We start from the raw sequence: 13,840 nt of genomic DNA on the forward strand, positions 1-13,840 counted from the left end.
TGTGGGGGTTGGGTTGTGGGGCGGGGTTCAGTGGGGGGGGGTTGGGGTTGTGGGGGTTGGGTTGTGGGGGGGGGTTCAGTGGGGGGGGTTCGGTGGGGGTTGGGTTGTGGGGGGGGTTCAGTGGGGGGGGTTCGGTGGGGGTTGGGTTGTGGGGGTTGGGTTGTGGGGGGTGGTTCAGTGGGGGGGGGGTTGGGTTGTGGGGGTTGGGTTGTGGGGGGGGGTTCAGTGGGGGGGGGGTTGGGTTGTGGGGGTTGGGTTGTGGGGGGGGGGGTTCAGTGGGGGGGGTTGGGTTGTGGGGGTTGGGTTGTGGGGGGGGGTTCAGTGGGGGGGGCAGTGGTTCACTTCTCCAGGATCAGAAACGTGTGTCACCACGGTATGTCCCAGCACCACACATCAAAGGTTCTGTGACTGATTTACTTACTCAATCCTGGGCCATTGTTTTTCAAATTGACATAAGCTGCAATGCAAAGAGAAGGTAAGCTTCAGGTCAAGCTGCAATACATTTTGTTCTCATTCTTCATTCAGTTCTTTCTTGAAATGGCGAGGTGATCATGTTGGAAGTCGCCTTGTGTGGTTCGAAAGTGCCAGCTGTGGCTCAGTGGGCAGCACTCTCGTCTCTGAGTCACAAGGTTGTAGGTTCAAGTCCCACTCCAGGGACTTGAGGACATAAATCTGGGCTGACACTTGCAGTGCAGAGCTGAGGGAGTGCCGTACTTCGCTGTCGGAGGGGCAGTACTGAGGGAGCGCTGCATTGTCGGAGGGGCAGTACTGAGGGAGTGCCGCACTGTGGAAGGGCAGTACCGAGGGAGTGCCGCACTGTCGGAGGGGCAGTACTGAGGGAGCGCCACACTGTCGGAGGGGCAGTACTGAGGGAGTGCCGCACTGTCGGAGGGGCAGTACTGAGGGAGCGCTGCATTGTCGGAGGGGCAGTACTGAGGGAGTGCTGCACTGTCGGAGTGCTGTCCGTTGGATGAGACGTTAAACCGAGGCTCTGTCTGTCCCCACAGGTGGACGTAAAAGATCCCAGGGCACTATTTCGAAGAACAACAGGGGAGTTATCCTCGGTGTCCTGGGCCCAATATTTATCCCTCAATCAACATCACTAAAAAACAGATTATCTGGGTCATTATCACACTGCTGTTTGAGGGAGCTTGTTCAGTGCGGCACTCCCTCAGATTACAAAGTGTTGCAGTACAGCAGGACCTGGGGGTACTTGTGCATGAAACACAAAAGGATAGTATGCAGGTACAGCAAGTGATCAGGAAGGCCAATGGAATCTTGGCCTTCATTGCAAAGGGGGATGGAGTATAAAAGCAGGGAAGTCTTGCTACAGTTATACAGGGTATTGGTGAGGCCACACCTGGAATACTGCGTGCAGTTTTGGTTTCCATATTTACGAAAGGATATACTTGCTTTGGAGGCAGTTCAGAGAAGGTTCACTCGGTTGATTCCGGGGATGAGGGAGTTGATTTATGAGGAAAGGTTGAGCAGATTGGGCCTATATACATTGGAATTCAGAAGAATGAGAGGTGATCTTATTGAAACGTATCAGATTATGAGGGGGCTTGACAAGGTGGATGCAGAGAGGATGTTTCCACTGATGGGGGAAGACTAGAACTAGGGGGACATAATCTTAGAATAAGGGGCTGCCCATTTAAAACTGAGATGAGGAGGAATTTCTTCTCTCAGAGGGTTGTAAATCTGGAATTCGCTGCCCCAGAGAGCTGTGGAAGCTGGGACATTGAATATATTTAAGGTGGAGATAGACAGATTTTTGAATGATAAGGGAGTGAAGGGTTATGGGGAGCGGGCAGGGAAGTGGAGCTGAGTCCATGATCGGATCAGTAGGCTCAAGGGGCCGTATGGTGTTGCTCTGTCGGGATTTGAGTACAGGAGCAAGGATGTCTCACTAGTTATACAGGGCCTTGGTGAGACCACACCTGGAGTATTGTGTACAGTTTTGGTCTCCTTACCTAAGAAAGGATATACTTGCCACGGAGGGAGTGCAGCGAAGATTCACCAGACTGATTCCCGGGATGGCAGGACTGTCGTATGAGGAGAGATTGGGTCGACTGGGCCTGTATTCACTAGAGTTTAGAAGAATGAGTGGATCTCATTGAAAGGTATAAAATTCTGACGGGGTTGGACAGACTGGATGCAGGGAGGATGTTTCCCCGGGGCTGGGAAGTCTAGAACAAGGGGTCACAGTCTCAGGATACGGGGTAGCAAATTTAGGACTGAGATGAGGAGAAATGTTTTCACTCAGAGGGTGGTGAACCTGTGGAATTCTCTACCACAGAAGGCTGTGGAGGCCAAGTCACTGAATATATTTAAGAGGGAGAGAGATAGATTTCTAGACACAAAAGGCATCAAGGGGTATGGAGAGAAAGCAGGAAAGGGGTACTGAGGTGAATGATCAGCCATGATCATATTGAATGTGGTGCAGGCTCGAAGGGCCGAATGGCCTACTCCTGATCCTATTTTCTATGTTTCTGTGTCTCTCACCCGCCCCCAATTCCCCTCCCTCCCTCAAACCCCCCCTCCCTTCCCAATCCCCCCCTCCCTCAACTCCCCCTCCCTCCCCCAATCCCCCCTCCCTCAATGCCACTCCCTCTCTCAATCCATCCCTCCCTCAATTCCCCCCTCCCTCAATCCCCCTTCCCCAATCCCCCTCCCTCCCTCAATTCCCCAATTCCCTCACTCAATCCCCTCAATCCCTCCCTCCATCACTCTCTCCCTCAATCCCTCCCTCCCCAATCCCCCTCAATCCCTCCCTCCTCCAATCCTCCTCCCTCCCACAATCACCCCCCTCAATCCCCCCCTCCCTCAATCCCCTCCCTCCCTCAATCCATCCCTCCCCAATCCCCCTCCCTCCCTCAATCCCTCCCTCCCCCAATCCCCCTCCCTCACATTTCCCTCCCTCCCTCACATTTCCCTCCCTCAATCCCCTCCTCCCTCAATCCCCTCCTCTCTCTATCTCCCTCCCTCCTTCAATCCCCCCTCCCTCTCTCAATTCCCCCCTCAAACCCCCTCCCTCAATCCCCCCCTCAATCCCCCCTTCCCCAATCTCCCTCCCTCAATGCCCTCCCTCCCTCAATCCCTCCTTCCCTCCCCAATCCCTCCTTCCCTCTCCAATCCTCCTCCCTCCCACAATCCCCCCTCCCTCCCTAATCCCTCCCTCCCCCAATCCCCCTCCAGCAATCCCCTCCCTCCCTCAATTCCTCCCTCCCTCAATCCCTCCCTCCCTCAATCCGCCCTCCCTCAATTTCCCCTACCTCAATCACGTACCTCAATCCCCCTCACTCCCTCAATCCCCCTCTCCCTCAATCCCCCTCCCTCAATTCCCCCCTCAAACCCCCTCCATCTATCCCTCCCTCCATCACCCCCCTCAATCTTGCTCCCTCCCTCAATGCCCCTCCCTCCCTCAATCCCCTCCTCCCTCAATCCTCCCTCCCTCAATAACCCCTTCCTCAATCCCTCCCTCCAATCACCTCCTCCCTCAATCCCCTTCCCTCAACCCCTCCCTCCCTCAATCCCCCCTCCCTCAATCCCTCCTTCCCTCAATCGCCCTCCCCTCAATCCCCCCTCCTCCCTCAAGCCCTCCTCCCTCAATCCCCCTTCCTCAATCCCCCTTCCTCAATCCCTCACTCACTCAATCCCCCCCGCCACTCCCTAGTCCCCCTCCCTGAATACCTTCCTCCCTCAATACCCCCTCCCTCCCTCAATCCTCCCTCCCACAATCCCGCCCTCCCTCAATCCACCCTCCCTCCCTCAATCCCCCTCTCTCAATCCCCCTCACTCCCTCAATCCCCCCTCACTCCCCTAATCCTCCCTCATTCCCCCAATCCCCCCTCCCTTAATCCCCCCTCACTCCCCCAATCCTCCCTCCTTCAATTCCCCCTCACTCCCCCAATCCTCCCTCCCTCAATGCCCCCTTACTCCCCCTCCCCAATCCCTCCCTTCTTCAATCCCCCCTCACTCCCCCAATCCTCCCTCCCCAAATCCCTCCCTCAGTCCCACCCTCCCTCCCTCCCCCAATCCCTCCACCCACTGTCACTTCAGAGTGTCTGGTGAATTGTTACCTTTAATCAGTCCACAAAGTGCAACGACTGAAATCACACAGCATCCCACGAACCATATGGAGCATCGCGGGAAGAATTGGTCTGGGAAATAAAGCACAAAGGCCTAAGACAATCAATTTACAGCATCAGTGTTCAGTACCATCTGGCCTATTCATAGGAACATAAGAAATAGGCGCAGGAGGTGGCCATTCGGCCCCTCGAGCCCGCTCCACCATTTAATACTGATCCGATCATGGACTTCCCCGCCCGCTCTCCATAACCCTTCACTCCCTTATCGCTCAAAAATCTGTCTATCTCCGCCTTAAATATATTCAATGTCCCGGCTTCCACAGCTCTCTGAGGCAGCGAATTCCACAGATTTACAACCCTCTGAGAGAAGAAATTCCTCCTCATCTCAGTTTTAAATGGGCGGCCCCTTATTCTGAGACTATATCCCCTAGTTTTAGTTTCCCCTGTGAGTGGAAACATCCTCTCTGCATCCACCTTGTCAAGCCCTCTCAGTATCTTATACGTTTCGATAAGATCACCTCTCATTCTTCTGAACACCAATGAGTAGAGGCCCAACCTGCTCAACCTTTCCTCATAAGTCAATCCCCTCATCTCCGGAATCAACCGAGTGAACCTTCTCTGAACTGCTTGCAATGCAAGTATATCCTTTCTCCATTTAAATTATAATTTGCTTTTCTATTTTCTATTTGTTATGTATGCAATAAAGGTTCAAACTGAGTACTGTTTAACTAAGTAAGGACAACCTCGGCTCTGCTTTATTTAGGCCCAAAGTGCTTGACTCCAAAATGGCTGGCCTTTTATACCAGAGCAGCACCATGTGTATGCTGCTCAGTGGCTTCCAACAATGACGCCATCTGGTGGTTACAAACAGCATGTACATACATGACACTATTCCTTTCATAGCCTCCCCTGAACCCATTGACTGAATGGATTGGCTTCTGATGTAGGGCCCATCTACTTCAGTCCTGCCACTATTCTCAATTTAACCAGTTATTGTAGCTTTTCAAGTAACAACTGAAGGAAGGAAAGTCTGACACCTATATAGCACTATTCATAACGTCAGGACGTCCCAAACACTTCACAACCAATCAAGTGCTTCTGAAGTGTAGTCACTGTTGTATTGTGGGAAACACAGCAGCCAATTTGTGCACAGCAAGCTCCCACACACACAGCAATGTGATAATTGACCAAATAATCTTTTTTTAGTGATTTAGATTTCCAGCATCTATAGTATTTTGCTTTGATTGTTTTAGTGATGTTTGTTGAGGGATTAATGTTGGCCAGGACACCAGGGAGATCTCTTCTTTGAATAGTGCCATATTACGTCCACCTGAGAGAGCAGATGGGCCATCGGTTCAACGTCTCATCTGAAAGACTGCCCCTCCGAAATTGTGGCGCACCCTCACTACTGCCCCTCCGACAGTGCGGCACTCCCTCAGTACTGCCCCTCCGGCAGTGCGGCACTCCCTCAGTACTGCCCCTCCGAAATTGTGGCGCACCCTCACTACTGCCCCTCCGACAGTGCGGCACTCCCTCAGTACTGCCCCTCCAACAGTGCAGCACTCCCTCAGCACTGCCCCTCCGACAGTGCAGCATTCCTCAGCACTGCCCCTCCGATAGTGTGGCACTCCCTCAGTACTGCCCCTCCGACAGTGCTGCACTCCCTCAGCACTGCCCCTCCGACAGTGTGGCACTCCTTCAGTACTGCCCCTCCGACAGTGCGGCACCCCCTCAGTACTGCCCCTCCGACAGTGCGGCACTCCCACAGTACTGCCCCTCCGACAGTGCGGCTCTCCCTCAGTATTGCCCCTCCGACAGTGCGGCTCTCCCTCAGTACTGCCCCTCCGACAGTGCAGCACTCCCTCAGTACTGCCCCTCCGACAGTGCGGCTCTCCCTCAGTACTGCCCCTCCGACAGTGCAGGGCTCCCTCAGTACTGCCCCTCCGACAGTGCGGCTCTCCCTCAGTACCACCCCTCTGACAGTGCGGCTCTCCCTCAGTACTGCCCCTCCGACAGTGCGGCTCTCCCTCAGTACTGCCCCTCCGACAGTGCAGGGCTTCCTCAGTACTGCCCCTCCGACAGTGCGGCTCTCCCTCAGTACTGCCCCTCCGACAGTGCGGCTCTCCCTCAGTACTGCCCCTCCGACAGTGCAGCACTCCCTCAGTACTGCCCCTCCGACAGTGCGGCTCTCCCTCAGTACTGCCCCTCCGACAGTGCGGCACTCCCACAGTACTGCCCCTCCGACAGTGCGGCATTCCCTCAGTACCACCCCTCTGACAGTGCGGCTCTCCCTCAGTACCGCCCCTTCGACAGGGCGGCTCTCCCTCAGTACCACCCCTCTGGCAGTGCGGCGCTCCCTCAGTACTGCCCCTCCAACAGTGCAGCACTCTCTCAGTACCCTACTGAAGTGTGTGCCAGGACAAGACTGTGGGGTGGGACGTAAAAATTATAGAATATTTACACACTATATAAAAAGTCTGCTGATAAATCTGAGACATTAAACCAAGGCTCCGTCTGCTCTAAAACATTCTCTCTAATGATTTTACTGACCTGCTATCCTGATAGATACTTTATGCTCTTTGTTCAACAAACTGTTCCATATGGCGCACTGGATGTAGTTTATGCCATGTCTGGTTATCACGATTTTGCTTTCAACGTTGAAAAACCCTTGAGATTCCTGTTGGTAACTCGTTGTAGAGAGCATTGTCAGGTCCTTTCCTTCTCCGTCGGTCCAGAGCACCTTTGGCTCTGGGTGCCATCCGTCAGATATACAGGCCAGCCTAATGCCTTGGTAGCTGTGTTCCTCCAAGTGAATTGTAGGTTGGCACCCAAAGGCTGCAATCAATCAAAGTCCTGCTTAAAGACCGATAATCTCAATAAAACCAGGTCACAAAATGAACTGCATGAATATCACAATCACAATCACTAAGGAGATGGTACTCAGTAAGATAAGGGGACTAAAGGCAGATAAATCCCCTGGACCTGATGGCTTGCATCCAAAGGTCTTAAGAGAAGTAGTGTCAGGGATTGTGGATGCTTTGGTTGCAATTTACCAAAATTCCCTGGATTCTGGGGAGGTCCCAGCAGATTGGAAAACTGTAAATGTAACGCCCCTATTTAAAAAAGGAGGGAGACAGAAAGCAGGAAACTATAGACCAGTTCGCCTAACCTCTGTGGTTGGGAAAATGTTGCAGTCCATTATTAAAGAAGCAGTAACAGGACATTTGTAAAACCAAATGTCAGTCAGGCAGAGTCAGCATGGATTGATGACGGGGAAGTCATGTTTGACAAATTTGCTGGAATTCTTTCAGGATGTAACAAACAGGGTGGATAAAGGGGAACCAGTGGATGTGGTGTATTGAACTTCCAGAAGGTATCTGACAAGGTGCCACATAAAAGGTTACTGCATAAGATAAGAGTTCACGGGGTTGGGGGTAATATATTAGCATAGATAGAGGATTGGCTAACTAACAGAAAACAGAGAGTCGGGATAAATGGTTAATTCTCTGGTTGGCAACCAGTAACTAGTGGGGTGCCGCAGGGATCAGTGCTGGGACTCCAACTATTTACAATCTATATTAACGACTTGGAAGAAGGGACTGAGTGTAACGTAGCCAAGTTTGCTGACGATACAAAGATGGGAGGAAAAGCAATGTGTGAGGAGGACACAAATAATCTGCAAAAGGACATAGACAGGCTAAGTGAGTGGGCAAAGGTTTGTCAGATGGAGTATAATGTTGGAAAGTGTGAGGTCATGCACTTTGGCAAAAAAAATCAAAGAGCAAGTTATTATTTAAATGGAGAAAGATTGTAAAGTGCCGCAGTACAGCAGGACCTGGCGTTACTTGTACATGAAACACAAAAGGATAGTATGCAGGTACAGCAAGTGATCAGGAAGGCCAATGGAATCTTGGTCTTTATTGCAAAGGGGATGGAGTATAAAAGCAGGGAAGTCTTGCTACAGTTATACAGGGTATTGGTGAGGCCACACCTGGAACACTGCGTGCAGTTTTGGTTTCCATATTTACTAAAGGATATATTTACTTTGGAGGCAGTTCAGAGAAGGTTCACTCGGTTGATTCCGGAGATGAGGGGGTTGACTTATGAGGAAAGGTTGAGTAGGTTGGGTCTCTACTCATTGGAATTCAGAAGAATGAGAGGTGATCTTATCGAAACATATAAGATTATGAGGGGGCTTGACAAGATGGATGCAGAGAGGATGTTTCCACTGATGGGGGAGACTAGAACTAGGGGGCTTGGTCTTAGAATAAGGGGCCACCCATTTAAAACTGAGATAAGGAGAAATTTCTTCTCTCAGAGGTTTGTAAATCTGTGGAATTCGCTGCCTCAGAGAGCTGTGGAAGCCGGGACATTGAATAAATTTAAGACAGAAATAGACAGTTTCTTAACCGATAAGGGGTTATGGGGAGCGGGCAGGGAAGTGGAGCTGAGTCCATGATCGGATCAGCCATGATGGTATTAAATGGCGGAGCAGGCTCGAGGGGCCGTATGGCCGACTCCTGCTCCTATTTCTTATGTCCTTAGGATAAGGGGTCGACCATTTAGGACGGAATGGGAGAAATTTCTTCACTCAGAGGGTGGTGAATCTTTGGGATTCTCTGCCCCGGGGGACTGTGGATTCTGAATCTTTGAGTATATTCAAGGCTGGGGTTGATAGATTTTTGGACATTAAAGGAATCAAGTAATCCCTTTTTTAAAAAGGGAGGGAGAGAGAAAGCGGGTAATTATAGACCGGTTAGCCTGACATCAGTAGTGGGGAAAATGCTGGAATCAATTATTAAAGATGTAATAGCAGCGCATTTAGAAAGCAGTGACAGGATCGGTCCAAGTCAGCATGGATTTGACAAACCTTCTCGAATTTTTTGAGGATGTAACTAGTAGAGTGGACAAGGGAGAACCAGTGGATGTGGTGTATCTGGACTTTCAAAAGGCTTTTGACTAGGTCCCACACAAGAGATTGGTGTGCAAAATCAAAGCACATGGTATTGGGGGTAATATACTGACGTGGATAGAGAACTGGTTGGCAGACAGGAAGCAGAGAGTCGGGATAAACGGGTCCTTTTCAGAATGGCAGGCAGTGACTAGTGGGGTACTGTGGGGCTCAGTGCTGGGACCCCAGCTATTTACAATATACTTAAATGAATTAGATGAAGGAATTGAATGTAATATCTCCAAGTTTGCAGATGACACTAAGCTGGGTGGCGGTGTGAGCTGTGAGGAGGATGCTAAGAGGCTGCAGGGTGACTTGGATAGGTTAGGTGAGTGGGCAAATACATGGCAGATGCAGTATAATGTGGATAAATGTGAGGTTATCCACTTTGGTGGCAAAAACAGGAAGGCAGATTATCTGAATGGTGACAGATTAGGAAAAGGGAAGGTGCAACGAGACCTGGGTGTCATGGTACATCAGTCATTGAAAGTTGGCATGCAGGTACAGCAGGTGGTGAAGAAGGCAAATGGTATGTTGGCCTTCATAGCGAGAAGATTTGAGTATAGGAGCAGGGAGGTCTTACTGCAGTTGTACAGGGCCCTTGGTGAGGCCTCACCTGGAATATTGTGTTCCGTTTTGGTCTAATCTGAGGAAGGACATTCTTGCTATTGAGGGAGTGCAGCGAAGGTTCACCAGACTGATTCCCGGGATGGCAGGACTGACATATGAAGAAAGACTGGATCGACTGGGCCTGTATTTACTGGAATTTAGAAGAATGAAAGAGGATCTCATAGAAGCATATACAATTTTGATGGGACTGGACAGGTTAGATGCAGGAAGAATGTTCCCGATGTTGGGGAAGTCCAGAACCAGGGGTCACAGTCTAAGGATAAGGGGTAAGCCATTTAGGACCAAGATGAGGAGAAACTTCTTCACTCAGAGAGTTGTGAACCTGTGGAATTCTCTACCACAGAGAGTTGTTGATTCCAGTTTGTTAGATATATTCAAGAGGGAGTTAGATGTGGCCCTTACGGCTAAAGGGATCAAGGGTATGGAGAGAAAGCAGGAAAGGGTTACTGAGGTGAATGGTCAGCCATGATCATATTGAATGGCGGTGCAGGCTCGAGGGGCCGAATGGCTTACTCCGGTTTGAATGTTTTTAAGACAGAGACTAATAAAGTGGCTGACCTCCAACTTTGATCTGAATTGTTGTTTTGTCTTGCTGTGCCCCAGACCTCACTGAACACGTGTAGGCACCTTGATCTAACATTTCCACCCTCTTCAGTTTGAGGGAAACATTTCCTTTATCGAATTCATCTTTGAACAGTTCGGTCCTCCGTCTATAGTAGTCGGACTGAACGTCTCTTTGATCGGCTCCGTCTCTGTACAAATGCACGGGAGCTGTCCAGTGAGCCCGGCCCCATCTCACCTCCATCTTATCCAACGGCTGTTTGGACTTCACCAGGCACTTCAAGATAACATCTTCACCCACCACCACAATCACTGCATCATCAGAACCAACAACGTTGAACTGTCCTAGTGAACAAAATCATCCTGTCGATTATTTAACTCCTTATTTTTATAATTACAATCACAAATTCCTGTGTATACGTTTCGTATGGAAACTGCCTATGTAAACTAGTCACGCTGTAATTACCCCCACCCACCAGTGGTGGCGCCAGAACGGTTGCTGCAAAGGAAGGCGCAGGCGAAATATTTTTCTTAATATCTTAAATCAGTCTCCAGTGGTGTACCCGGGGAGTGGCTCCCTCAAAGCCTCCCTGATAAAGTGCAACATCCCCACCGACACCTGGGAGTCCCTGGCCAAAGACCGCCCTAAGTGGAGGAAGTGCATCCGGGAGGGCGCTGAGCACCTCGAGTCTCGTCGCCGAGAGCATGCAGAAACCAAGCGCAGGCAGCGGAAGGAGCGTGCGGCAAACCAGTCCCACCCTCCCCTTCCCTCAACCACTGTCTGTCCCACCTGTGACAGAGACTGTGGTTCTCGTATTCGACTGTTCAGTCACCTAAGGACTCACTTTTAGAGTGGAAGCAAGTCTTCCTAGATTCCGAGGGCCTGCCTATGATGATTTATTGCCCATACCTAATTGCCTCTGGAGAAGGTGATGGTGAGCTGCCTTCTTGAACCGCTGCAGTCCATGTAGTGACTTTTGCTTGTTGCGGGTTTGACAGCCAAAGGGCTTGCTGGGCCATTGCAGGGGGCAGTTAAACATCAACCACATCGGTGTGAGGACTGGAGTCACATATAGACCAGACCAGGCAAGGACGGCAGGTTCCCTTCCCTGAAGGACATCAGTGAACCAGTTGGGTTTTTAACCACAATCTGATAGTTTCATGGTCACCATTATTGATAGATACTTTTTATCCAGATTAATTTAATTTACATAATTCAATTCATATGAGGAGAGACTGGATCGACTAGGCTTATATTCACTGGAGTTTAGAAGAATGAGAGGGGATCTCATAGAAACATATAAAATTCTGACAGGATTGGACAGGTTAGATACAGGAAGAATGTTCCCGATGTTGGGGAAGTCCAGAACCAGGGGTCACAGTCTAAGGATAAGGGGTCAGCCATTTAGGACTGAGATGAGGAGAAACTTCTTCACTCAGAGAATTGTGAACCTGTGGAATTCTCTACCGCAGAGAGTTGTTGGGGCCAGTTGTTAGATATATTCAAAAGGGAGTTAGATGTGGCCCTTACGGCTAAAGGGATCAAGGGGTATGGAGAGAAAGCAGGAAAGGGGTACTGAGGGAATGATCAGCCATGATCTTATTGAATGGTGGTGCAGGCTCGAAGGGCCGAATGGCCTACTCCTGCACCTAGTTTCTATGTTTCTATAAACTGCTCTGGTGCGAATTGAACTGGCGTCTCCAGATTATCAGTCCAGGACTCTGGATTAATAGTTCAGTAACATGACCACTCTGCTAACCCACCCAAATGCAGTTTGCCAATTGTTCTCCCCTTCCTGTTTTAAAGCAATGTTAGATCCAATGGACAAGTCTAACATGGATGTCAGCAAAGCTGGACAACATATTAGCAGTTAGAAGGGACCGTGAGCCTGTTACCTGGAATACTGCGGCAGTTTTGGTCTCCGTATTTACAAAAGGATACACTTGCATTGGAGGCAGTTCAGAGAAGGTTCACTCGGTTGATTCCGGGGATGAGGGGGTTGTCTTATGAAGAAAGGTTGAGCAGGTTGGGCCTGTACTCACAGGAGTTTAGAAAAATAGGAGGTGATCTTACTGAAACGTCTAAGATTCTGAGGGGGCTGGAGAGGGTGGATGCAGAGAGGATGTTTCTCCTCGTGGGGGGAATCTAGAACTAGGGGCATAGTTTCAGAATAAGGGGTCGCCCATTTAAAACTGAGATGAGGAGGAATATCTTCTCTCAGAGGGTTGTAAATCTGTGGAATTCTCTGACCAGAGAGCTGTGGAGGCTGGGACATTGAATATATTTAAGGTGGAGATAGACAGATTTTTGAGCGATAAGGGATTAAGGGGTTATGGAGAGCGGGCGGGGAAGTGGAGCTGAGTCCATGATCAGATCAGCCATGATCTTATTAAATGACGGAGGAGGCTCGAGGGGCCAAATGGCCGACTCCTGCTCCTATTTCTGATGTCCTTCTGTTAACGGGATCTTGTTAATGAGGATTGAGAGATGTTCAGCACCAGCTGTATAACGTGGGACTCGATTCTGCGCCTGATAATGAACGGTGCCCCTGCACAAGGTTAAAAGCCGTGTCCAATTATTGCCATGGAGAATATACAATACCAGAAGCTGCAGCAATGAGTCCAACGCAGAGAACCACAATGTAGCTCTGTCCTTTCATCTTCAAAAGGCTCAAACCATGAGGGAGGGTGCAGTCCTCCAGTGATCTGTGATGCAATACAGAAATCAGGTTTAAAAACCCTCGGTGGGGAGAAGTGAAGCCAGGTTCCAAACTAGCAGAGATTATAAAAATACTGAAGAGCTGAAATTCCTGGGCTCTGCTCTGCCGCCAGACATGTGGTGGGAGTGTGAGCGGGGCTGCACTTACGTCTGCCACTCTGCTGTGACTCTGGGCGGGGTCACTTGCATCGAGAGGTGGGCATCCGGCCCAAGGCATGACACACAAAACCTGCAAAAGGACACAGACAGGCTAAGTGAGTGGGCAACAATTAGACAGATGGAGTATAATGTTGGAAAGTGTGAGGTCATGCACTTGGAAGAAAAAAAAATCAAAGAGCAAGTTATTATTTAAATGGAGAAAGATTGCAAAGTGCCGCAGTACAGCGGGACCTGGGGGTACTGGTGCATGAAACACAAAAGGTTAGTATGCAGGTACAGCAAGTGATCAGGAAGGCCAATGGAATCCTGGCCTTTATTGCAAAGGGGATGGAGGATCACATGGATGAACTACAACAATTGTACATCCCTGTCTGGCATAAGAATAAAAAAGGGAAGGTGGCTCAACCGTGGCTAACAAGGGAAATTAGGGAAAATGTTAAGTCCAAGGAAGAGGCATATAAATTGGTCAGAAAAAGCAGCAAACCTGAGGAGTGGGAGAAATTTAGAATTCAGCAGAGGAGGACATAGAGTTTAATTAGGAGGGGGAAAATAGAGTATGAGAGTAAGCTTGCAGGGAACATAAATACTGACTGCAAAAGCTTCTATTGATATGTGAAGAGAAAAAGATTCCTGAAGACAAATGTAGTCAACCCCATCATCCCCGGAATTAACCAAGTGAGCCTTCTCTGAACTGCCTCCAAAGCAAGTATATCCCTTCGTAAATATGGA

At 49.8% G+C, this 13,840-nt stretch overlaps 1 protein-coding gene across 1 annotated transcript; it reads right to left on the reverse strand.

Annotated features, from left to right (window-relative positions):
- Positions 1-421: 421 nt before the first annotated feature.
- Positions 422-12,878, reverse strand: LOC139244021 (butyrophilin-like protein 1; the record flags this gene model as incomplete). The annotated part of the gene is made up of 5 exons (XM_070870951.1): positions 12,836-12,878; positions 10,231-10,578; positions 6,642-6,926; positions 4,083-4,163; positions 422-457 (listed from the first exon to the last, which is right to left on the reverse strand). Coding segments are annotated over exons 2-5 (649 nt in total), but the record flags the coding sequence as incomplete, so codon positions are not given.
- Between the last annotated feature and the right edge of the window lie 962 nt (positions 12,879-13,840).

The sequence above is a fragment of the Pristiophorus japonicus genome, unplaced genomic scaffold (genome assembly GCF_044704955.1).
Source record: "Pristiophorus japonicus isolate sPriJap1 unplaced genomic scaffold, sPriJap1.hap1 HAP1_SCAFFOLD_1997, whole genome shotgun sequence".
Classification (NCBI taxonomy): domain Eukaryota; kingdom Metazoa; phylum Chordata; class Chondrichthyes; family Pristiophoridae; genus Pristiophorus; species Pristiophorus japonicus.